Below are 25831 nucleotides of genomic sequence, written 5' to 3'. Positions count from 1 at the left end.
GCTCCCCTCTCATTTAGTAAAAGTTTCAGTCTGCATGAGAGCTTCCTTCTAAAGGAACAAGCTCCTGCAATGTACAGACTGAATATCTATGCTAAGTATCTTCTGCATATTATAGCATAGACATTTTGTCAGCAACACTGAGAAGAAAAAAAGATGGGCTCCTTTTTTTTTTTTTTTGTAATAATGCTTATCTACTTCATTTTTGTTAAATTTATATCTTATTTCAAATGACATAGGAATTATCTTTTTTATTAAAACAAAACCAAACCCTACTACACACTTAGGCCCACAATGTTTCTAGGATCCAAAGGCACAAGGATTTCATCACAGACCCATTTGCCTTACCTAGTGATACCTCCTCCTTCTAGTGACTAAGTATCTTTTTAAAAGGCTGCAAGAATAAACATACAACCCACAGATTTCAACTCCAATTTTGGGAAATTTTTAATTTACTATTGTAAAATTCAGGGCAAAGAAATATGTATTGATTGACCTGTACAGATACAATGCCAAATATATAGATCAATCAGGAAAGACTATGTATTTAAATTTAAGGATAAAGTAAGTGTACAATTGCCCAATTCTTGGTGAAAACAAAAGATAAGAGCAAGTCACTGCCACTAGAGGTGCCAGCACTTGTATCTGTCAGCAGGCTGGCCAAGGAGAAGACTAGCCTTTGGCATTCAATGGACAGGGCAACATAGATCCCTTCAACTCGCCAATGAATTTTAAGTCCAGAACATTTTCAGTCTTTGTCTTGTTTAGTTGTTGATGAAGGGTTTCTAGGAAGATTTAGTAGTGCTTCAATTTTCTTAACATCATCTTTGGATCGATTTTTCTGTAAGCTACTTTCAATTTCTTCAGGGAGGAGTTCAGTAAATTGCAGTCTGGCTTTACTGTAATAAAAGAATGAAAAGGATATATCAAGTACTGCTCCATTTCTTTAGTTCTTAGATTTTTATTTTAGCTTATTTTTCTCTTAGAGAGCGAGTGTGTGCGCAAGTGGGGGAGCAGGGCAGAGGAAGACAGAGAGAATCTCAAGCAGGCTCCATGCTCAGCATGGACCCAAACACAGGGCTCAATCCCACAACCCTGGGACATGCATGACCTAAGCCAAAATCAAGAGTTGGACGCTCAACCGACTAAGCCACCCAGGCGCCCTGATTTTTTTAAAAGATAGTATTTGTCGTGTTCTCCCTGTGACTTATGAGCAAACATTGCTCACTGCACTTTAAACATAATGGACCTTCTTCGCTCTCCTAACCTGTTCCACTCACATGCTGACTACGATTCTCATATCACCAAAATGGACACTGCTGTGGAGGCAGCTCTGATCCTTACGATATTCCAGAGTTCATGCAGGGGTATCGTGCAGGAGCTGAAACACCCTAAGCTGAAGTGTGAGCCTTGCAACCTGGCTGTCCTGTTGCCCTCAGGGCTGGGGGGGCATGTGACTGCCCTGCCACTTCATTAACTCTCTGTTGCCAGACCTCGTGGGAACTGCACAATGGTAAACTCAAGATGGAAACGTCAGATGGGACAACACTATAGATGTGTATTTACAAGGAATTAAAATCTAATTTCCAAATAACAGATCAGTTCTTTTTCTAAATCTAGTATTAGTGTCTTCCTTGAAGTGATTATCAAGGTTATATAAGACTTTCTTCTCAACTCTTCACAACCAGGTTTGACCATTTCTTCTTCCATATCTCTATAGCCAGTTTTCTATATTTTCTTTTTTTTTTTTTCTAAAATTTTAAATGTTCTTTTAAATTTATTTTTGAGAGAGAGACAGAGCATGAGCAGGGAAGGGGCACAGAGAGAGAGAGAGAAAAAGAGACATAGACTCTGAAGCAAGCTCCAGGCTCCGAGCTGACAGCAAAGAGCCCAACACAGGGTTCAAACTCATAAACTGTGAGATCATGACCTGGGCTGAAATCAGATACTTAATCGACTGAGCCACCTAGGTGCCCTGACCAGGCTTCTACATTTTCAGCTCACTAAGGCAATGTTTTATGTTCTCACTTTAACTTCTCTATGATTATTTTCAAGCAAAGAGGCAGGCATATAAGTTCTTAACTATTATTAACTACTTATTAAATTAACTCTTCTCAGGAATATCATATGTATATATATATATATATATATATGTATATATATATATATATATACATACACACACACACACATAAATTTTTGACACTATTTCCTTTTGCCAAAGTATTTTTACATTACTGTAATTCAATTCAAGTTATTGCTTTTAGCCATTCTTGAGGTTTTCTATCTCTAAATAACTTATCAACTGCTCTAGTTATTTTTCTGGTTTCCCTTTTTTATTGAAATACAATTATTACCTGTTCATATTTTTCCAAATGTTAATTCTTCTGCAACTTTCTATATCAAATTCAAATACCAATATATTTTCCCTACCTTTCCAATTTCTTAAAGTTTCATTTAAAAAAAACAAAAAAAAAGAAAAAGAAAAAGCTTCTGGGGCACTGTGGCTCAGTCAATTAAGTGTCCAACTTCGGCTCAAGTCATGATCTCACAGTTCATGGGTCTGAGCCCTGCATCAGGCTCTGTGCTGACAGCTCAGAGCCTGGAGCCTGCTTCAGATTCTGTGTGTCCCGCTTTCTCTGTCCCTCCCCAACACATACTCTGTTCCTCTCTCTCTCTCTCAAAAGTAAATAAACATTAAAAAAAAAAAAAAAAAGCCTCTTATGACATCTAAAGAACTAGAAATAACCTAACAACGCTTTCATGCTTTTAATTCTCCACACCAGATTTTATACTGGCATTATAATTTTAAATGCTTTATCTCGGAACTTAGAAAACTACATATCTCACATACCCTCTTACAATGGAGAAGAGGAGTGAATGAAACAAATATGTATTGAGCATTGTGGTGTGATTCTGCCTATAGAATGGCTGAGAAAACTGAGGGCTTGAAATTAAGGAAACTATCTAAGGTCACAGAACTAATTAATAGCCTAGCTGGGATTTAAGCTCTGTTTTCAAGGTTTAATTGGCTACAAAATCAATGCTTTTTCTCATATAGAACCTAAGTCCTTGGACAACTGATCTACAGATATTAAGAATTTCCATGTGTGGGGGCGCCTAGGTGGCTCAGTAGGTTGAGCGTCCAACTTCGGCTCAGGTCATGATCTCAAAGCTCGTGAGTTCGAGCCCCGCGTCGGGCTCTGTGCTGAGAGCTCAGAGCCTGAAGCCTGCTTTGGATTCTGTGTCTCCCTCTCTCTCTGCCCCTAACCCACTCACATTCTGTCTCTCTCTCAAAAATAAATAAACATTAAAAAAAAAAAAAAATTTCCATGTGCGTATGTGTTTTTAGCACAAATCAAAGTTTTAAGTAAAAACATGGAAAAAACCAGACTGCTTATCTATTCAACATGGGGCCTGAACTCACAACCCTGAGATCAAGAGTCGCATGTGCCACCAACTGAGCCAGCCGGGTGCCCCAGAAACTCTTTGAATTGAGTGGTGGTTTAGAGTACCTGGGTTAAGGAGAACACCACAATGGCTAGGAAAGCCAGGTACCTTTATCTTCACCTGCTCCTTACCTCTCTTCCAATTTCAGCTCATGGAGTGCTTTGCGATCCTTCTGTGTTCTCTCTTGGACAGTCTCCCCATAGAACTTCTGAAATGCCATCAACAGACTTCCTACAGGAGTGCTGAGAGGGAAGCAGAGAGAAAGCTTAGGAAAAAGCAGCCATTAGACCACACACCATGTGAGTGTCTGCTAAGGCAGGAGCAACACCGACTGAGCCACTTATTCCCTGACAGGTACAGGAACTCTGACAAAGTGTCCTTGTCAAGTGAAGAAAAAATTATTAAGGCAATTTCCTTCCTGGTCTTCTAAACAGTAGAGAAAAACAATCACTGCAACTTCCCAAAATTAACTGGTATAAAAACAACAGGCCTATAAATTGGCTGTTTTATCATGAATGATAAACTGGGAAAATATATACTTGTGACAAGTTCTAGTAAGTAGCTTTATACTGAAGATTTCTCAGAAATGAAATTGTAACAGGAATGGTACCAAAACCTCCAGAAGGCAGGAACTGTGGAGGGCATGTGGTTGGAGGAAGGATACCATTGGCTTCTGGGGATGGAACCACCAAAACATCCTACAGTTCGAAAGTCTGGCACAACAGTCTCACCCACACTGTTAATAATTACCCATCGAGAAACTGATTTAGATAACAATTATTACAGTAAGTTAAGGGTTTGGTTCTTATGTTCTCAAAGAAAAGGAGTTTTTGACTCTGAGATAACTTAAGTTCCCTCTGGCTACAACATAAGTAAGCTCATTTGAAAAATTACTGTAGCCAAGTGGAAAAGTCCATTGACAGATGGATAAAGAAAATGTGGTATCTACAGCCTTTAAAAAGAAGATCCTGTCACATGCTACAACATAGATTAACCTTGAGGATGTTATGCTAAGTAAAATTAAGCCAGTTACAAAAGGACAAATAATATATGATTCCATTCATATGAAGTATCTAAAGTAGTCAAAATCAGGGCGCCAGGGTGGCACAGTTGGTTGAGCATCCCACTCTTGATTTCAGCTCAGGTCATGATCTCATGGTTCATGAGTTTGAGCCCTGTGTCGAGCTCCATGTTGACATGTGGAGCCTGCTTGGGATTCTCTCTCTCTCTGCCCTTATCCCACTTACATACTCTCTCTCTTTAAATAAACAAACTTAAAAAATAATAAAGTAGTCAAAATCATAGAAACAAAGTAAAAATGTGGTTGCCAAAGGCTGGGGGACAAGGGGAAGGGAGAATTAATGTTTAATGGGTACAGAGTTTTCAATTTTGCAAGATGACAAAGTTCTAGAGATCTTTTGTACAATAATGTGAATATAAAAACACTACTAAACTACACACTTAAAAATGGTCAGGCTGGTAAATTTTATGTTATGTGTTTTTAATGACAATGAAAAAGAAATTATTTTTGCTGCTAATTTCAACAATTTTTCCCTTCAAGCCAAGATGGTATATTAACAATATAACAAGTGGTGCCTGGCTGGGTCAGTCAGTAGACCATGTGACCCTTGCTCTTGGGGTCCTGAGTTCAAGCCCCACGTTGAGGGTAGAATTTACTAAAAAACAAACAAAACACAATATAACAAAAATCATGTCTGCGATAGATTATGACATGCTGAATTTTTAAAAATAATTTAAAAAAGGAATCCATAAGTCTAGTGTAACTTCCTCCTTAAAAGGGGGTAGAAAAAGGGAGAGGGTAGGTGGAGGCAAAGGGAGAACTCAGGTGAATGCCAACTGATAAAAACAGAAGAAAAGATAGCACTAACAAATCATTTTACAACCATCAGTAATAACCGATTATGGCAACAATTATAATAGATCATTAAAACCACTAGAAAAAAGATAGCTGGAGAACATGCTATTCACATAGTCTTACCCAAGATTATTTACTAATCACAATGAGAATAACAGAAGCCTTTCAGTGGAGAAATTTAAGTCAATATGGTAGGCAGAATTCTACAATAGCCCCCCAAATTGTCCTGCCCTAATTCCTCAACTATAAATTATACCCATGATTCTGTTACATAGCAAAATTTTACAGATGTAATTAAGGTTAGTAATCTGTTGAATTTGAGTCAATCAAAAAGGAAATTATCTGGATGAACCCTTTAAAAGCAGAGAGTTTTCTCTGGTGGCAGAGACAAGTCAGAGAGATTCAAAGTATGAGAAGGATTCAACATACCAGTTGCTGGTCTGAACATAAAGGGGGCACTGTGGCAAGGAATATGTATGCCTCTAGGAACACTGGTGTCTGGCTGACAACCATGCAGGGAACAATAACTTCAGCCCTACAGCCACAAGGATTCTGTCAACAACCTAAATGGTGTAGGAGCAGATTCTTCCCTAGTCCAATAAGAACCTGCCTGATCCATACTTTGATTTTGGCCTTGTAAAACTCTGAACAAAGAGAGCCCATCAGCCTCCTCAGACTTCTGACCTACAGAACTGTGATATAATAAACGGGTGGTGTTTCCAGTCACAAAAGTTTGTGGTAGTTTGTTACACAGCAATAGAAAAGTACTGCACCAAGTAATTAACATCACTTACAATAGGTGAAGACAATATGTATCTTGATGTGATACACTGAGAAGGACTAACTTCACCTACACTGTATTCTTGACGAAAACATTTAACCTAAATCTACTCATGAAGGGATAATGAAAAGAAATTGAGAAATTTTCTGGGGGGAAAAAGAGCAGTGGATCTATTCTAGCTTAAAGGAATCAAAACTGTAAATGCAATATGCAATTGGATCCTGAGTTAAATATATATATGTATGGCATTATTGTAATAATTGAAAATTTTTGAATATGGACCATATCTTAGATAGCTATATTGAATCAATGCTAAATTATTGACTGTGATGATTATACTGTGGTATCATTGGTGAATGTTCTTCATTTCATCCTGGGAGATACCAGCTAATGTATTCAGAGGTGAAGAATTATGAGGTCTCTAACAGTTTAGCCAGAAAGAAAAAAGGAGAAAGAAAAAGAAATTTACACACATTCCACACATATACAGAGACATACAACAAATATGACAAAATGTTAACTGGTGAACATAAGTGAAAAGAGTATATGGGTGTTTGATGTACTAATTCATTCAACTTTTCTGTAGGTTCAAATTTTTTCAAATTAACAAGCTGGAGAAGAAAAATTTTTTAATTTATTAAACAAACAAAATCAAACAAAAAAAATTTTTAACAGAATGTGCTTGTTAATTGTTTCTTATTATTTTCCTGCTCCTTGTAAATACCATTGTTCAAATTACAAATAGGTTCAAGTGTTAGTGATATCTAAGCAGTGATAATTGGAAGTAAAATCAACAACTGGGGTAAGACTAGAATTTGACAGTCAAAGCGACAGCCAATACAAAACTGAAGGCCTTTTATAGGCTGTAAGATTCAAATTTATTCTTTAGAAATGAATGAGATTTTTAACAGTAAGGCATTAATGAAAGTTGTGTTAATTTAGTATCAAACCATATTAACACTTACCCTAGCAAGGCTCCAATTATGCCACCAGCCACCAGACCACGCAGGCCTAAGTTTATTCTAAAAAGGCTTCCTGTGACAGCTATTTTAAAACAAACAAACAAACAAACAAAAAACCCAATATTAAATTATCTGTAAGTACTAGAATCCATTTAAAAAATTTTTCTTCTATAAAAAGAACATAAACCGCTGAGTAAGTTTTCAGAACCCAGTATCAATAATACATCACCATAACCTAGATTTCCTGAATCTAAAATGCCAAGGGCGCCCGGGTGGCTCAGTTGGTTGAACGGCCGACTTCAGCTCAGGTCATATCTCGTGGTCCATGAATTTGAGCCCTGCATCAGGCTCTGTGCTGACAGCTCGGAGCCTGGAGCCTGTTTCCGATTCTTTGTCTCCTTCTCTCCGACCCTCCCCCATTCATGCTCTGTCTCAAAAATAAATAAATGTTAAAATAAATAAATAAATAAAAAATAAATAAAATGCCAACACAGCTAGTTTCTCTTCCACACTGCAGGTTCAAAGGAAGAAACATCCCTTTTACAAACCTAATTTTTGTATATCGGTTCTATGGGTCTAACCTCTTCTCATTCTGCTTCATTTTTGCCCACCTCCCCTTACAAATCTGTAATTTCTTCACTCCCATCTCTTCAATTTCATCCTTCTTCAAGAAAAGCTTTCCCCAAAGAACAAAAACCCCTGCAGTTTGTACCTTGCTCCAGTCTCACCCTTTCTGTCCTGCTACAACCCTCAGGCAGGCCTCCAAGTGGGCATTTGGTCTACAGTGCTACCAGGTGGTCAGTGCACAGGCTCCCTTTCCTTCCCACTGGTATGGTATATCCAGGAGGACGTCATTCATTTTCCTCCCTCACTATGCACAACACAACGAATGCATCTCATGTAGTAACATTTTTAAAAAAACAACTGAGACTTATGTGTCTTATTTAAGTACTATTTGTTTTTTTTAATTTTCTAAATTTTAAAATTAACAAGAAAAAAAATCACCTTTAATTACATTACCCCGAGATGGTAATAAATTTGGTCTTTTTTTCAAGTCTTCTTTTCCAAAGAAAGCATTTTTTAAAAAATAAAATATTGGGGGCGGGGGGAGGGGTTCCTGGGTAGTTCAGTTGGCTAAGCAACTGATTCTTGGTTTTGGATCAGCTCATGATCTCAGGGTTCATGATTTCGAGCCCCTTGTAGGGCTCCATGCTGTTGAGCGTGCTTGGGATTCTCTATCTCACCCTCTCTCTCTCTCTGCCCCTCCCCTGCTCACTCTGTCTCTCTCAAAACAAATAAACTTAAACATATGTGTGTGTGTGCGTGTGTGTGTGTATTTTTTTTCTTTCTTTTTTTTTTAGGGGTGCCTGGGTGGCTCAGTTAAGCAGCTGACTCTTGATTTCGGCTCAGGTTATGATCTCACATAGTGAGATGGAGTCCCACACAGGGCTCCGCGCTGGGTGTGGACCCTGCTTAAGATTCTTCTCCCCCTCTTCCTCTGCCCCTCCCTCACTCATTCTCTCCCTCTCTCTCTCTCTCAAAAAAATAAAAAAAGAAAAAAAGAATAAAAAATAAAAATAAATATTTTTTAAAAAGCTATCAGAATAGCCAAAATCTAGAAGACTGACAGCATTAAATGGTGGCAAGGATGTAGAGCAAAAGAAACTCTCATTCATTGCTGGTTGGAACACAAAATGGTACAGTCACTTTGAAGACAGTCTGGCAGTTTCTTACAAAAATGAACATATTCTTACCATATGATCCAGCAATCACGCTCCCTGGTATTTACCCAAAGGAGCTAAAAACTTGTGTCCACACCAAAACCTGCACACATTTATAGCAGCTTTGTTTGTAACTGCTAATACTCGGAAGCAACCAAGATGTCCTTCAGTAGGTAATGGATAAGTAAACTGGTATATTCAGACAATGAAATATTATTTAGCACTAAAAAGAAATGAGCTATCAACTCATGAAAAGAGACTGGAGGAAACTTAAATGCATACTGTTAAGTGAAAGATGTAAATCTGAAAATGTTATATAATATACAACTTTCTGGAAAAGGCAAAACTATTGAAACAGTAAAAAAAGATCACTGTTTATCAGGGGTTGGTGGGCAGGATACATAGGTGGAATAGATTTTTAGGGCAATGAAAATGCTCTTTATGATACCACAACGATGGATACATGTCATCATACATTTGTCCAAACCCACAGAATGTACACCAAGAGTGAAACCTAAGGGAAACTATGGACTTTGGGGGATAATGATGCATCAGTGTAGGTTCTTCAACTGTAACTAGTATCCCACCCTGGGGTAAAATGTTAATAGTGGGGAGGCTATGTTTAAGTGTGTATGTTGGGGCGGGGGGAGGAGTACAGTAAAACCTTGGATTGCAATTTACTTGTTCTGCGAATGTTTCACAAGATAAGCATTATTTCTAGTAAATTTCAACTTGATAAACGAGCAAAGACTTGCAATGTAAGTAGCACCTGACGCTGAATGTCATATGATCACAACTGAGCCAATAGTTCTTCTCTCTCTTTCTCCCTCTCTGGGAGATTGTGGGTGATCGTCTCCCGTGCTCGCATGCTCAGTTTCAGGCTTTTCAGAGCATTGGAAATCAGTGACTTTTCAGAGCATTGGAAGGTGCCCACAACTGGCACTAGTGTATTTTTTGTCACTTCAAAGCACCTGTGGACAGTCCTTTGCTTTTCCATACAAGAGTAAGCTTAGGAATGCTTTGCTTCATCCTAGGTCAGGCTGCCTGCAGATATAGACCCTTCCCTCTGTTGTCTTATGCTGAATACATTAAGTACAGTATATGACAAGAGTTTATGAATACTGTACTGTAGTCAACATCCCTTAGTAATAAAGTTGTCCTACACAATAATCCTCCTCTCTCGTCTCCCTCAAACCAGCCACAAAGATTTTCAAAGGTAAGTGCAGGTTAATCTATTTTTCTTTATATTTTGTACTTTCCTTATTCATTTGTATTATATTACAGTATTGTAATCATTTTTATACGAATATTTGTGAGTTGCGAAACAAATCATCTGAGTTTCCATCATTTCTTATGAGGAAATTTGCTTTGATATACAAGTGCTTTGGATTACAAGCATGTTTCCGGAATGAATTATGCTCCCAAACCAAAGTTTTATTGTATATGCAAAATCTTTGTATCTTCTGCCCAATTTTACTGTGAATTTAAAACTATTCTAAAAAATAAAGTCAATTAAAAAGGGGGGAGGGAGTAGTGAGGCTTATAAGCTATCAGCAGCCAAACATCAGTCAGACTCTTTATTACACAAACTCTTTATTACCATGTGTTCTGTAAATAGTTTACTTTTTTTTTTTTTTTCGACCTTAGTGTTTATTTCTTTTTCTTGCCTGAATGCACTGGTTAAAGTCTCCAGTATAATGCTGAATACAACTGTATTCATCTCAAGTATACACCTTAATTACAAGTGTATACAGCTTTCCCATGTTCTCAGTCTTAGGGGAAAATCATTGTCTTTCACCATTAAATACGATGTTTGCTGTAGGTTTTTTTAATGTTTATTTATTTTTGAGACAGAGAGAGACAGAGCATGAATGGGGGAGGGGCAGAGACAGAGGGAGACACAGAATCGGAAGCAGGCTCCAGGCTCTGAGCCATCAGCCCAGAGCCTGACGCGGGGCTCGAACTCACGAACCGTGAGATCGTGACCTGAGCTGAAGTTGGACGCTCAACCGACTGAGCCACCCAGGCGCCCCGCTGTAGGTTTTTTAATAGATGATAGGTGACCTTCACTGGGTTAAAGAAGCTCCCTTCTATTCCTAGTTTGTTGAGAGTTTTTATCATGAATGTTGGATTTTTGTCAAATACTTTTCTAAGCTAACCTTAAATTCCTTGGATAAATTCCACTTGTTTACAGTATACAATCCTTGGTTGTTGCTGGATTTGGTTTACTAATATTTTGTAAAGGATTTTTGTGTACATACTTTTCTTTTTAAAGTAATCTCTGTACCACCTCACACTGGTCAGAGTGGCTAAAATGAACAAATCAGGAGACTGTAGATGCTGGAGAGGATGTGGAGAAACTGGAACCCTCTTGCACTGTTGGTGGGAATGCTAACTGGTGCAGCCACTCTGGAAAAGTGTGAAGGTTCCTCAAAAAATTAAAAATGGACCTACCCTATGACCCAGCAATAGCACTGCTAGGAATTTACCCAAGGGATACAGGAGTACTGATGCATAGGGGCACTTGTACCCCAATGTTTATAGCAGCACTTTCAACAACAGCCAAATTATGAAAGAGCCTAAATGTCCATCAACTGACAAATGGATAAAGAAGATGTGATTTATATATAAAAATGGAATACTAGTTGGCAATGAGAAAGAATGAAATCTGGCCATTTGTAGCAATGTGGATAGAACTGGAGAGTATTATGCTAAGTGAATAAGTCAGGGAGAGAAAGACAAATACCATATGTTTTCAATCATATGTGGATCCAGAGAAACTTAATAGAAGACCAGGGGGGAGGGGAAGGGGGAAAAAAAAGTTACAGAGAGGGAAGGAGGCAAACCATAAGAGACTCTTAAATACTGAGAACAAACTGAGGGTTGATGGGGATGGGGGAGAGGGGAAACTGGGTGATGGGCACTGAGGAGGGCACCTGTTGGGATGAGCACTGGGTATTGTATGGAAACTAATTTGACTATATTTTATATATATATATATATATATATATATATATATATATATATACACACACACACACACACATATCATATTATATATACATAATAAAAAATATTTTAAAAATCAAAATAAATAAATAAAATAATCTCTGTACCCAACATGGGGCTCAAACCCACGACCCTGAAATCAAGAGTCACATGCTCCACTGACTGAGCCACCCAGGTGCCCCTGTGTATATACTCTTGAGTGATAGTGATCTGTAGTTCTCTTTGCTATCTTCATCTTCTTCATTTGGCTTTGGTATCAAGGATAATACTAGTCCAAAGGAATAAGTTTGAAAGTGTTCCTTCTTCCTCTATTTTATGGAAGAGTTTGTGAAAGAAACTTCCCAAATAGCCACTGAAGCCATCTGGTCTTGGGCTTTCTTTGTGAAAAGATTTTTAACTAACAATTTAGTTTATTAACTTGTTGTAGGGCTATCCAGATTTTCTATTTCTTCTTGAGTAGATTTTGGTAATTTGTGTCTATTTTCTTTTTCTTGGTCAGTCTTCCTAAAGTTGTTTGTTATCTTGTCATTTTTTAAAAATTTTTTAATGCTTATTTTATGAGAGAGAGAGGGAGAGAGAGCATGAGTGGGGGAAGAGTCAGAGAGAGAGGAAGACAAAGAATCCAAAGCAGGCTCCAGGCTCTGAGCCATCAGCACTGAGCCCGACGTGGGGCTTGAACTCCTGATCTGTTATTGTCTATTTCACAATCTGTTATTGTCTATTTCTCCTCTCAATTCAGTGTTTCTTTTTATGTATTTATGAGCTCTGTTGTTAGTTTATATGTTTATAAATGTTATATCTTCTTGATGGATTGGTCCTTTAAACATTATAAAATGAGGGTGCCTAGATGGCTCAGTTGGTTAAGCGTCCGACTTTGGCTCAGGTCATGCTCTCAGTTTGTGAGTTCGAGTCCTGCATCAGCCTCTCCATTGACAGTGCAGAGCCCACTTTGGACCTTCTGTCCCCTTCTCTCTCTGCCTGTCCGCTGTTCACTTTCTCTCTCAAAAATAAACATAAAAAAAAAAAATTATAAAATGTCCTTTGTCTCTAGCATTTTTTAAAAAGTTTATTGGTTGATTGATGAGAAACAGTGTGTGGCCACGAGCAAGGGAGAGGCAGAAAGAGGGAGAGAGAGAATCCCAGGCAGGCTCTGCACTGTCAGCACAAAGCCAGATGTGGGGCTTCAACTCACAAACCGTGAGATCATGACCTGAGCCAAGATCAAGAGTCAGCTGCTTAACCAACTTAGCCACTTAGTTGGATACTGTTATTTTTTTTAGTTAAAAAAAAAAAAAAAGTTTATTTTTGAAAGAAAGAGCATGCAAGAATGCGAGCACATGCAAGTGAGGGAAGGACAGAGGGGGTGACAGAGGATATGAAATGGGCTCCCTGCTGACGGCAGAAAGCCTGATGTGGAGCTCCAACTCACAAACCGGGAGATCATGACCTGAGCCACAGTCGGATACTTAACTGACTGAAACACCCAGGCACTCCCTCAAATACTACTTTTATTTTTTTTAATTTTTTAATGTTTATTTATTTTTGAAGGAGAAACAGAGCATGAGTGGGGGAGGGGCAGAGAGAGAGGGAGGCACAGAATCTGAAGCAGGTTCCAGGCCCTGAGATGTCTACACAGAGCCTGACGTGGGGCTCGAACTCAAAAATTGTGAGATCATGACATGACTGAAGCCAGACGCCCAACCTACTGAGCCACCCAGGAGTCCCTCAAATACTATTTTTAAATTAGGGAAAAACAGTTAAAAGAAAGGAAAACAATAGGTTTATAGAGTGTTTTATATTAACCTACATATTAACCATTTCTAGTACTTTTCATTTCTTCCTGTCAAGTTACTATTTGGTGTCATCTCCTTGCTCCAACATACCTCCATTCCTTCCCTCTCATTTGTGCTATTAATGCCATATACAACTTTAAATATGCTGTATGTCTAACACTTCAATTTTGTTATTATTTTACATAATTGTCTTTTAGATTAGTTATGAGAAAAAATATTTATACAGCCTTTAATAATTACTTATATAATTATCTTTATCAATGCTCTTTAATATTTTTCATAGATTCAGGTTACCATCTGGTTTATTACATCCTTTTAGCGTGAAGAATTTCCTATAGTATTTTTGTAAGGCAGATCTGCTAGTAACAATTTTTCTTTGCTTGTTTATCTGCCAATGTCTTTATTTTTGCCTTCAATTTTGAAGAGTGGTTTGTTAGAAACAGAATTCCTGGTTGACAACTTATGCTTTTCAGGCCTTTGAATGCATTCTACTGCCTTCTGGTTTCCATCATTCTGATGAGCAATAAGCTGTTAATCCTCTTTGGTGTTCCTCATGGGAGTTATTTTTTTCTTGCTGCTTTTAAGATTTTTCTTTCAACAGTGTAACTATTATGTGCTTAGGTGTGAATCTCCTCATGTTTGTTCTTCTTGGAGTCTGTTGAACCTTTTGGATGTGTGGATTAATGTTTTTCATCAAATTTGGGAAGTTAAGGACCATTATTTCTTAAAATACTTTTTTCTAACCCTTTCTCTCTTTTCTACCTAACATTCCCTTCACACATATATTGGTATTTTTGACGGTGTCCTATAGGTTGCTCAGGCTCAGTTCATTTCTCTTCATTTTAAAAATTCTGTTCTTCACGAAAAATCATCTATATTGATCCCTCTTCAAACTCATGAATTCTCTTTTGCTATCTCAAGACTGGTGTTGAGCTCCTCCTCTCCAGTGAAATTTTAATTTCTATTGTTGTATCAACTTTCAACTTTTCATTTGATTTTTTTTTTATAATTTCTGTCTTTATTGATATTCTCTATTTGGTAAGTCACTATCATCATACTTTTAAATTTCTTTAAAATGGTTTGAAGCCTTGTCTTCTATGTTCAATGGATGGGTCCAGTCAGAGACATTCCCAGTGAGTGCTTTTTTAATCCCCTGGTTTTACATGTCATATGATTTTTTTGTTGTTGAAAACTGGACATTTTAGGTAATAAATTATAGCAACTCTGGAGTTAACACCCCCCACACAGGGGGGATGACTGTAATTCTTTGTCTATGTAGTGACTTGCCCGGACTAGTTCTGTGGAGTCTTTTTTCTGCAGAGTACAGCCACTAACGTTGTTGCTCAGTTTTTATTTGTATGCGTGGTTTCCTAGGCATCACACTGGCTTAAGTAGTCAGCCAATGATTTGTCAGAAATTATGCTTAAGCATCCCAAGCTAGTAACGCTCCTATCCTTTACCAACGTATCTGTGGTTGAAGAATGCATTCAAAGTTTAGACAGTTTAAAATCTCTTCTGGCTTTTTCTTTTGGTGTTCACAATTAACCCTCACAACTAACCAAAGACAAGTAGCTTGCTAGGGCCCTTGCCAGTCTCTCCAGAGTGTGCATGAATACATACTTACACATGTGTGCAACTTTCCAGAATTCTAGGGATACATAGAATCTTATTAAAACCCCCTGTGGCTGTCTTGTTCCCTAGATATTCCTGTTAAGATTCTGCCTCATCTGCCAGTCTATTCCTTACCCCAAATAGTATCAAAACCTCAGATTAGCTGTGTGATATTATCCTTCCCTGTTGCAATTGTTTTCAGCAACACCCCTTGGCTTGGAATTTTCTGTTTTCTGCTCCAAATAAAGTCAGCGCCCTCAAGCAGCAGAAAGCCAGTCCTCCAGCCTGTCCTTATGAAACTTCTGCATCACAGAGCTGTGGGCTAGGGAGGCAGGAGGAGCCCTAGGCTGAAACACCACAGACTCCCAATGTTCTTACTGAAACTCAGTAGAAATTCTTGGATAAATGCTTACTGATTTGTTGTGTGCCTGTGGTCAATTTCCAGCATCTTTAAATGGTTTTTGATAATTCTGTCCAATTCTATTGTTGCTTTTTGTGAAAGAATTTGCCAAGCTCCTCACTCAGTCATTCCAGATGTCAAATATACATTTATAAATGTCCAGATGAATGCCATATAATAATGAGGGGAGACATTCTTGACATGATTTTGACTTCAGGGGAAATTACTTCAGTGTTATACCATTAAATTCAATGTTGGTTGCTGGTTTGAGATAAAAACTTATCTTGTATCATGTTTATTTTTTTACTAATTTTTACACTCAATTTACATTCAAGGAACATTTATTCTACTCTACTATGTGTCAAATAGTTGTGATATAAAAGGCGAAGACTTCCTCTGATATCAAGTAAGTCATCTAGTGGAGAAGCAAAACAAGTTAACAGGTACAACATAGAGTCGTAAGTGCTTTGATTAAAATATTTATAGTTAATTATGGGAATATAGGGGAAAGACACCTGAAGACCCAAAAATAAGAAAATAGGGACTAGGAAACTAAAGCTGACAGATAAGCTGAACCTTGAAAGACAGGTTCAATAAAAGCTGAATAAAATTATTTGCAGGAGTGGGAAGGCATGCTCAAGAAAAGGGACCAATACATGTAAAGCAAGATTATGATGGGTTTGGGAAATCAAGAGTAGAGTCATAGGGTGGAGCAAGAGTGGTACGTGAGGACCAGATCAAGAATCAACATTAGAATGATGGGAAACTATGAAAGAAGCTCAAGCAGAAAAGTGTTATACTCACATTCATATTTCCAAAAAGTAACGAAGGTAACAGTGGAAGTGGAGGAAACCAAGACTAGAAACAGGGAAGACCAGATAGCAGCAGTGGGAAGAAAGAGGAGGTGAGAGTCCCTACATATTAAAGGAATCTAATTAAAGGATTAGAACTTTGCAAAGAGGGGGATAAAAGGCAGAACCATATCATTATCTGGTTTCCAGGTTTTTTGTTTATTTGTTTAACATGGTAAATTATAAAGAACGTAACAACAGGAGCAAGTATGGGAGTTGGGGGAGGAAAACAGAGTTTGGTTTGGATATAGGCATTTGAGCCTACAGAATACCCATGGAAAAATGGTGGCGAGTTAAAAAAGGGCAAGTTCCAGCTGCTCCAGTGCTATTAATGCCTATTTCTAGTTTTATATTTTAAAATGTTTCCATTAAATTGTTAAGTTCAAATTATGTGTACATGTGTTTGCCTGGGTGTATATATACATAAACACAGAGAAAGAGAGCATGCACTCAGAAGAGAGAACAAGAAGCAAATGGGCTAAAATGTAAATAACTGAATCTCTGTATATAAAGGTTATATGGTGTTCCTTGTATTACTTTTATTTTTAAAACTTTTTGTAACCTTGAAATTATTTCCAAATTTAAAAAATTTTTAAATGTTTTATGAATTATATGTACCTTCTTGCATGTGAGAGAATTACACGAGGTAGTGAGTGTTTGAGTATATGTGGCACTTCACATTTACATTTCTGGAAATAATACTTCAATACTTATTTTTTAATGTTCATTTTAAAGAGGTCACATTTACCAGAGGCATAAAGCTTTAAAATAAAATCCAAACTCTTAGTATGAAAAATCTGGTCCCTTTCTACGTAATTTCACCAAACTTATCTCAAGCCACTCTTCCCCTTACTGACTATGTTCCAGCCTTATTATCCTGCTTTTGAGGAACTTTCTTGCCTTGGAGACTTCACCCTCAATGTTGCTTCTGCATAGGCTACTCTTCTTCACACTTTTCAGGTATCAGCTTAAATGTCACCTCCCCATAAAGGCCTTCTCTACTCACCCTGATCATCCCATTGCTTCACCTGTTTGCTATTTTCTATCACAGCAGCCTTTTTCTCCCCCAACCACATTAGACTATAAAACTCCATGAAAGCAAAGACCTTTTCTGTTTTGTTCACCAAGTATACCAAGGGCCAAGCATAATGCTCTCCATACATTTTGCATGAATGTTGAATGAGATGTGATGAGAAGTCAACCAAAGAATTCAGTAGTCCTGATTTATAAGTCCTTAAATATTTCCCAAACCATATTTGAGGAGACCGAAAAACATAAACAAGAACAAAAATGTCTTACCTCCCGCAATGACAAAATGGCTTAGGGCATTTTTATTTCGGTACACATTTAGACCAGTATTCACTGTGCTGGGAAGAAGGGGGAAGGAAGAAAACATAAACTTTAAAGCATATCCCCCTTACTTTCTCGACCACAATTTTCACTAAAGTGATAGGTATTAGAAATGCCTACTAAGTCAATTCCTGGTCTTAGTCTAGGTCCCGTGAATGTGTTCCGGACTACCAATATTCCCTAGGTTTTCTAGGTGGACCTTCTGTTGAAGAATGAACCAAAGAATTTCTCTTACTTAGAAACCTTGTCCCTACTTTGATAATAGGTGGAAGACCTCCATCCATGGATGCAAACCTATATCTGGACCAATCTTTTACATAGATAAAAGTTCTTGGGGAAAAAGGTATTATGAATCACTTTCATGTGGGTGTTTAGTTTTTAAAAATCTCACTTGCTCAAAAGATGTGCTCCCAAAATAATACTAAGACCTTTTGTCACAACTCAGAGAGAACTTACTTGAATATAGTCACAAACACTGTAGTTCTCCAACTCCAGCGCCAGCCGTACCGGATGAAGCCTCGTGTGGCAGCACGATGTGCAGATTGCTAAAGTTAATGAAAAGGCTGTGAGGTTCCAAGACCTCTTAATAACTTCTTTATTCTAAAACTGTGGTAGAATGATGGCTATGGATTAGGCAGGGACACCTAAACAGAAACGTTATTAAGATCTCTAGAAATACCGTTTACTGAAACTTAAGCAAAAGTCCCATGTGCATCCTATTCTATCGGGAGATAGAAAAGGAACTAAGAATTGCCAGTGTCAACCAAGCAATCTATCAATGAGGCATAAACAGAGAATCTATATGGCAAATGCCATGGCAAATATAAAGTCAGTATTAGACATGCTTTTTATATCCAAGAAATCTTAGAAAAAAGAAACCATAAAATAAAAAAGAACCAAAGAAATGGTAAATAAAAGGGTAAGGATGATAGTAATACAGATATAGAGAAAAGAGCAAAGAAAAGAGAACTGATATTTACTGCCCACGTTCTATGTAAAAGTTGTGTTAACATATTACCTCATTTAATCTTTACAACTTTTCTTTTAGGCAGGTGTTTCAGATTTAACTAAAGCACAGAGAGGAAGTTTCTAACCAAGATCACTCAGCCAAGAAGGAGTAAGTCAGAACTGGAAGACAGGTTGTCTGTCTCCACATCACCATGGAGCAAGTCTGGTACAATATCCTGAGGATATAGTCTAGATTTTGAGAGAATCCCTAAGTGGATCCTTAACTACTACAAGATACTGGGCAAGTCAAAACCTCTCTGAAGAGTATCAGTATGGACTCGTGGCTTTTAACAAATAGGCAGATAAATAAATAGATACAGATGTGTGTATGAATATGTGCACATAAGTATATATGAGCACACACACATTTCCTAGGGCCTATAGAAGCCATGATATCCCTGTAAGTGAGCATATGTAGCATCAAATCTTTGTTTTTTTAATGTTTTTATTTCATTTTTGAGAGACAGAGTGCAAGCGGAGGAGAGACAGGGAGAGAGATACACACAGAACCTGAAGTAGGCTCCAGGCTCTGAGCTGTCAGCACAGAGCCCGACGCAGGGCTTGAACTCATGAACTGTGAGGTCATGACCTGAGCTGAAGTCGGACACTTAACCGACTCAGCCACCCAGGTGCCCCTCAAATCTTAGTTTTATATATAATTTTTCCACTAAAAGAAACTAGAACTCCTTGGTGATGACTAACTCTGGGGCTGGTACTGGAAAAGTAAAAGATGAGCCAGGAACATCTTGCTATGCCAAAAAATAAAGATATGCTCAAAGAACGATGGGGACATATAAAAAGAACAAAGGAGCTAGTTTAAAGGGCTCCAACTGTCCAAATCTAGGCCAATTTCAGCATCAAGATAAATAATGATAAGAATGGATTATAAGCTACAGAGTAAAACAAGAATCCACGAGTCCACATTGATAGAAATAAATTATAAAAAGACAAATACAGGAGAAGGGAAAGCTCTTCCTTAAAGCTGAATATGAAGCAATAAATGTAGGAAAGATGGGATTAGGAAATAACCATTTCGCAACCACCACAGTATTAACTCTTTCAGGTAAGAGTCATCATTGAATACTAAAACTAAAGCACGGAAATTTGATGAAAAATAGGATATTTACATAGTCTCAAAGTATCTCATAAGTATCCATAAGATATTCACTAATTACATTTACTAATTATCTTGATTTCAGCTCAGGTCATAATCTCAGTCCTTAGATCAAGTCCTGCCTGGGCTTGCACTGGGTGTGGAGCCTGCTTGAGATTCTCTCTCCCTTTCCCTCTGTCCTTCCCCTGCTTGCACGTGTGCTCTTTCAAAAAAAATTTTTTAATAAAAAATAAAAAAATTACAAAGAGAGAAAAATAATAATTTTACAGTGGATAAGCCTGGCAGAGACCATCTTAACCAAGTGCCTAAAGTAAACATCATCAGTAAAGGGACAATAGATATCATGTGCTCCTGATATAATGTACTAAGTAAGAAGTACATTAAGTACATCTAAGTAAGAAGTAAGGAGTACTAATACCCCAATCTAGGGTATTCCTGCTAAAACACATAGCTGGAATCTAATCATGAGAAAACATTAAACAAATCCAAATTGAAGAACATTCTACAAAATAAATAGCCCACATGGGAATGCAAGCTGGTGCAGCCACTCTGGAAAATAGTATGGAGGTTCCTCAAAAAACTAAAAATAGAATCACCCTACGACCCAGCAATTGCACTACTAGGCATTTATCCAAGGGATACAGGTGTGCTGTTTCGAAGAGACACATGCACCCCCATGTTTCTATCAATAATAGCCAAAGTATGGAAAGAGACTACATGTCCATAGATGGATGAATATATAAAGAAGATGTGATGTGTATATATATATGTATATATGTATATGTATATATATATACATATACATATATACATATACATACATACAATGGAGTATTACTTGGCAATCAAAAAGAATGAAATCTTGCCATTTGCAACTACGTGGATAGAACTAGAGGGTATTATGTTAATCGAAATTAGTCAGAGAAAGACAAATATCATATGACTTCATTCATATGAGGACTTTAAGAGACAAAACAGATGAACATAAGAGAAGGGAAACAAAAATAATATAAAAACAGGGAGGGGGGCGCCTGGGTGGCTCAGTCGGTTAAGCGGCCGACTTCGGCTCAGGTCATGATCTCACGGTCCGTGGGTTCGAGCCCCGCGTCAGGCTCTGTGCTGACAGCTCAGAGCCTGGAGCCTGCTTCAGATTCTGTGTCTCCCTCTCTCTCTGACCCTCCCCTGTTCATGCTCTGTCTCTCTCTGTCTCAAAAATAAATAAATGTTAAAAAAAAAACAAAAAAAAAAAACACAAAAAAAAAACAGGGAGGGGGACAAAACAGAAGAGACTTATAAATATGGAGAACAAACTGAGGGTTACTGGAGGGGTTGTGGGAGGGCAGATGGGCTAAATGGGTAAGGGGCACTAAGGAATCTACCCCTGAAATCATTATTGCACCATATGCTAACTAATTTGGATGTAAATTTAAAAAAATAAAAAATAAAAATAAAATAAAATAAAATAATAAATAAATAGCCCCCAATCTTCAAAAATGTCACAATCAAGAAAGTTAAAGAAAGAGAAACTGTTCTATATTAAAAGAGACTAAAGAGGGGTCTCTGGGTAGCTCAGTAGGTTGGGCGTTCGACTTCGGCTCAGGTCATGATCTCACAGTTCGTGGGTTCGAGCCCTGCATCGGGCTCTGTGCTGACAGCTCAGAGCCTGGAGCCTGCTTTGAATTCTGTGTCTCCCTCTTTCTCTGCCCCTTCCATACTCCTACTCTGTCCCTTAAAAATAAACATTGAAAAAAAATGAAAAAAAAAAAAAAAAAAGACTAAAGAGGCATGAAAGGCAAATTCAACATCTGATCCAGTATTAGATGCTGGACATGGAAAAAAAAATTATTTTTATTTACTTTTAAAATACGGGTGCCTGGGTGGCTCAGTCGGTTGAGTGTCTGACTCTTGGTTTGGCTCAGGTCATGATCTCATGCTTCATGAGACTGAGCCCTACACTGGGCTCTGCACTGACAGCGTGGAGCCTGGCACAGAACCTGACTGGGATTCTCTCTTTCTCCCTCTCTCTCTGCTCCTCCCCCACTTCAGCTCCCTCTGAACACTCTCTGTCAAAATAAATTAATAAACTTAAATAAATAAATAATATTGGAGAGACGACTAGCAAAATTTACATAAAGTCTGAAAATAAGACAATAGTACTATATCAGTGATAATTTCCTGATCTGGATAATTATATAGTGATTATATAAAAGAATGTCCTTGTTTTCAGGGAAATACATGCTGAAGTATTTATCATGACTATAACTTACTCTTTAGCAGTCACAAAAAATAATAATATGCATTATACAGAGAAAGAATGCTATAGTAAATGTGATAAAAAGTTAACATTTGGAGAATTTGGGTGATAGGTATATAGGAATTCTTTGTACTACTTTTACAACTTTTAAGGCTGACAGAATTTTAAAAAACAAAACAAAACCCAAACAACTAATTCTCTGAGCTGTAACTTCCTCACTTATACAACAGAGTTGATGTACAGATCTAACAAAAGAGTTAGCACTCTATAAACTGTAGAGTTATAAATGCTAATTATTGTTTTAGTGTCCTCCAAGGAGACCCTGTGAATGGGGTTAATATGCTACAGCTAAGCCTTGATGATTTAGCTAGGGATTAGAAATATATTTCAGATACTATACTTGATCTTAGCCAAAAGACTGAGAAGTGATAGAAATATATTTCAGAAAGTAGAGCCATGGTGGTAATCCCTCTGAAGATAAGAAAAGTAGTCTGACAAACCATGTGTATGCTCTTTAGCATTAATACGTCTACTGTTGTTAAGTGCAGGTTTTGTTTCTTTACTCTGACATCTTACCCTTCCAACCCTACCACCTAACTGAATAGCTAAGTGTAAAGTGAATTACTAAACTAATATGCCCTCAAATACTTTTAGAGTATCAGTACTTACCACAGCATCAAACCGACTATGATAAACTTCTGCTTGGCTCTGCTCAACATAGTGCTGTTTAGCATGGATAAAAGCTGGTATTCCTCCATATGCCCAGCCAATGATGCCTGCTGAAATAGCCGCCTTATAAATATTCTCAAGTTCCTTTGAAGTTCTCTGCTGTTCACTAAGACATCAAAAAGACAATGTTGTTTGGGATTAGTTTATGGATACTGCTCTCCAAAAGACAGTACATTCAAAATGACCCCAATACTAACACTACCACATTTTTCATCATGGGCAGAATCTCTGGATTAATAAAATCTGATGAATTAAATACCACAGTTATATCACAAGTAGCTCAAATCTCAGCCAAAATTAACCTATGCTGTTAGAAATTAAGCTATTGGTTGATTACCCTTAGGAAGATAGTGACTAGAAGGGGCACAAAGGGGAGCTTCTGAAATGCTGCTAACAGTTTCTCGGTGTTGGTTACACAGCTATGTTTAGCTTGTGAAAATTTGTTGATCAATATATTTATGTGTAAATAGATGCATATTATACTCCAATAATGTTTTTTTCTAAGGTGGTTTTATTTGATGACTATTACAAGTCCACTACATCTCTGGAATCAGGAAGAATCTGTAAAAGCTGGATGCAAGGATCAAGATTTCCCTTTTTGAATTTTAAGCTAACTTTTGGAAATGACACAAACTTACAGATTTTAGGACAATATATTCAAGAACAAAATCCTAGATTAAAAAAAAAAAAATCAAAACCTGTCTTTCTGAATTCTTCACTTTTATGCCATGCTCAGATTGGGCCTGTATGATAAAAAGCAACAAATGAGAAATCTCACTGTGCAATGGACACCACAGACCAACCTAACATAAGGAAAAACCACTGTTTAATTCAATTTGTTACTCTCAAAAGAAGAAATTAGAATTGATAATAAAGCTTTGAAGATGTTTCTAGAAGCTCTAATGAATAGCTAAGTTTTTAAGTATTATGTTACTATAAATGGCCCTCTAGATAAATACTAAATGTTATTTACATTACTAAATCACTTTCTTCGGAGACTATAAGGTGTTTATCTAATTCTAATTATCAATAACCACATCTCTGAAATCAGAATCAGTGAGTCTTTACAGCTCCTGCATCTACAAGAGAAATCTAAATAAAATTTCTCAGAAAACTGTAATTCTTATACTTACTTAGGCCAATAGGAAAAAACTGCTATAATTTGAACCCTGTACTTATCTTGTATAGTGAATAAGATCAAAAACATTTACCTAAAAATTGGCCTATGACAGAACTCAGAAAAGAGAAAATGTAAAAGCTTAAAATTTAACAAGCCAGATGAATATGCTTTGCCTCCTTTTCATTCTCTGAAAAATTCCATGCCATAGGTGATATTAATCTCCATTTTATTTATTTGGCTCTAAGAAGTCCTATGGTTGGCCCAAACAGCTAATAAATGGTGAAGAAATAGCACAGTGGTGGAAAAGACCTAAACTACAAGTGACAACAGGGTTGTGGTTCTGGTTCTGTCACCCACTGTTAAGTGACCTGCAGCCAGATCACAATCTATGAACTTTAGTTTCCTCATCTATGATGGAGGGGAACATAGAAGTTAACCTAGATTACCTTCAAGTTTCTTTCAGCTCTAACATTCTGTGGTTTCCAAAGCTGATCAAAATAACACTCTTCTGTTATATACTACATAGGATCTTTCACAAGTATCTCAAGTAAATATTGATTGGAAGGACCAATGAGAAAGGCTGCCTCATTATCTTTAAAATAAAGATAATATTTCAATAAAGCAATTAAACACGATTCTGCCAACTCCTTGTCCCAACAATCTCAGCAATATAACAAAGCTTCAAAGTTAATTTAACCACCTGGTAACAGTGTAGTATTGTAAACTATTTCATGAAAGGGCCATTTTTCCACCAATAATTGATAAATGATGAAATAAATGAATAAATGAAATGAGTTTTCCATTAAAGTGAATTCAGTTTGAAGTTAATTTTGTATTCTGAAATAACCGTATTTGTTGATCTAGCTAATATCGTTTCTTTTATAAAAATGAGACAATACTTGCTATTATTTTTTATATATTCATTATCTGACAGAATAAACATTTTACAGCTCTCGCTGCCGTCTCTCCAATCTCCATTTTTTTGGAGAGAAGGGGGAGCTATGGTCATGAAATACCAAAGTTTGGAATAAAGTGAAATGCGAAAAAAAATACTGGAGCGTAATCTCGCTGATGTGGATTCCAGGGTCAATTCTGACACTAATTAGCTCGGTCCAATTCTTCTAATTTGTAAAATCGGGGGATTACACTAAGACTATATTCTCTAAAAATGCTCTGATTTATAATGAGTGTCACCCCTACCATTTGTAAACTGTCCTGTCAATCAACAGAACTACTAAATGGCAATGTGAGGACACAAACTTGGGATACAAACATTACAACACCAAATCTTATTCAAAAACAAACCACATCACTCAGGGGTCCTTCACCCCAGGATGACCCAGGTTGCAGGACAGCTCTTCGCAGTCCCCTCCCCACAGACCCTAGGCACTTTTACTCTTTGACAAACAGGTCCCGGAGGCGGTCCCATCCGGATTCCAGGTAATCAGGCTCTGGGACGTAGGAAGACAGCTTCTGGTTCTCCGAATCGGCAGCCACAGCTCCCGCAGCAAAAACCCGAGGGAAAGGACACAGCGCCCGGCAGAAGTAGCTCTGTGGCGCTGGCGGCCGCACCTCCATGGCCCTCACGGAACCTGCGGGCACACGCTTGGGTTCTCAGGGCTCCAAGGCCTCTGGGAGACGCCGTGGGAGGACAGTAAGGATAACTGCAGTAATAACTAGGTGAGTACCCTTCTACCAGGCCCAGCTAATTTGCTTCCAGGGTCGACACCACATTCGTGACACCCTCCTCCCCAGGGCCGGCACTGACTTAGGAAGACCTTGGATACACGAGACAGGAAATCCCA

The 25831-nt window shown here is 37.7% G+C and overlaps 1 protein-coding gene across 1 annotated transcript; it reads right to left on the bottom strand.

The window, feature by feature from the left end:
• Nucleotides 1-419: 419 nt before the first annotated feature.
• TIMMDC1 (translocase of inner mitochondrial membrane domain containing 1) lies at nt 420-25831 on the bottom strand. The gene is made up of 7 exons (XM_060639910.2): nt 25423-25831; nt 22847-23012; nt 18258-18346; nt 17751-17818; nt 7070-7148; nt 3579-3689; nt 420-896 (listed from the first exon to the last, which is right to left on the bottom strand). Exons 1-7 carry the CDS (start codon nt 25602-25604, stop codon nt 746-748), a joined length of 846 nt encoding a protein of 281 aa, XP_060495893.1. The 5' UTR covers nt 25605-25831; the 3' UTR covers nt 420-745.

Source organism: Panthera onca, chromosome C2 (assembly GCF_046562875.1).
Source record: "Panthera onca isolate mPanOnc1 chromosome C2, mPanOnc1 haplotype 2, whole genome shotgun sequence".
NCBI classification, from domain to species: Eukaryota; Metazoa; Chordata; class Mammalia; order Carnivora; family Felidae; genus Panthera; species Panthera onca.
This window is presented reverse-complemented; position numbering and strand designations above follow the sequence as displayed.

Excerpts from the sequence above, each read along its gene's own strand:
- TIMMDC1 (XM_060639910.2), bottom strand. The coding sequence starts at position 25,604 with ATGGAGGTGCGGCCGCCAGCGCCACAGAGCTACTTCTGCCGGGCGCTG. Across the intron at positions 7,149-17,750 it reads CCATTTTGTCATTGCGGGAG|CTGTCACAGGAAGCCTTTTT; the intron begins GTAAGACATTTT and ends GTTTTAAAATAG. Across the intron at positions 3,690-7,069 it reads ATAATTGGAGCCTTGCTAGG|CACTCCTGTAGGAAGTCTGT; the intron begins GTAAGTGTTAAT and ends CTTCCCTCTCAG.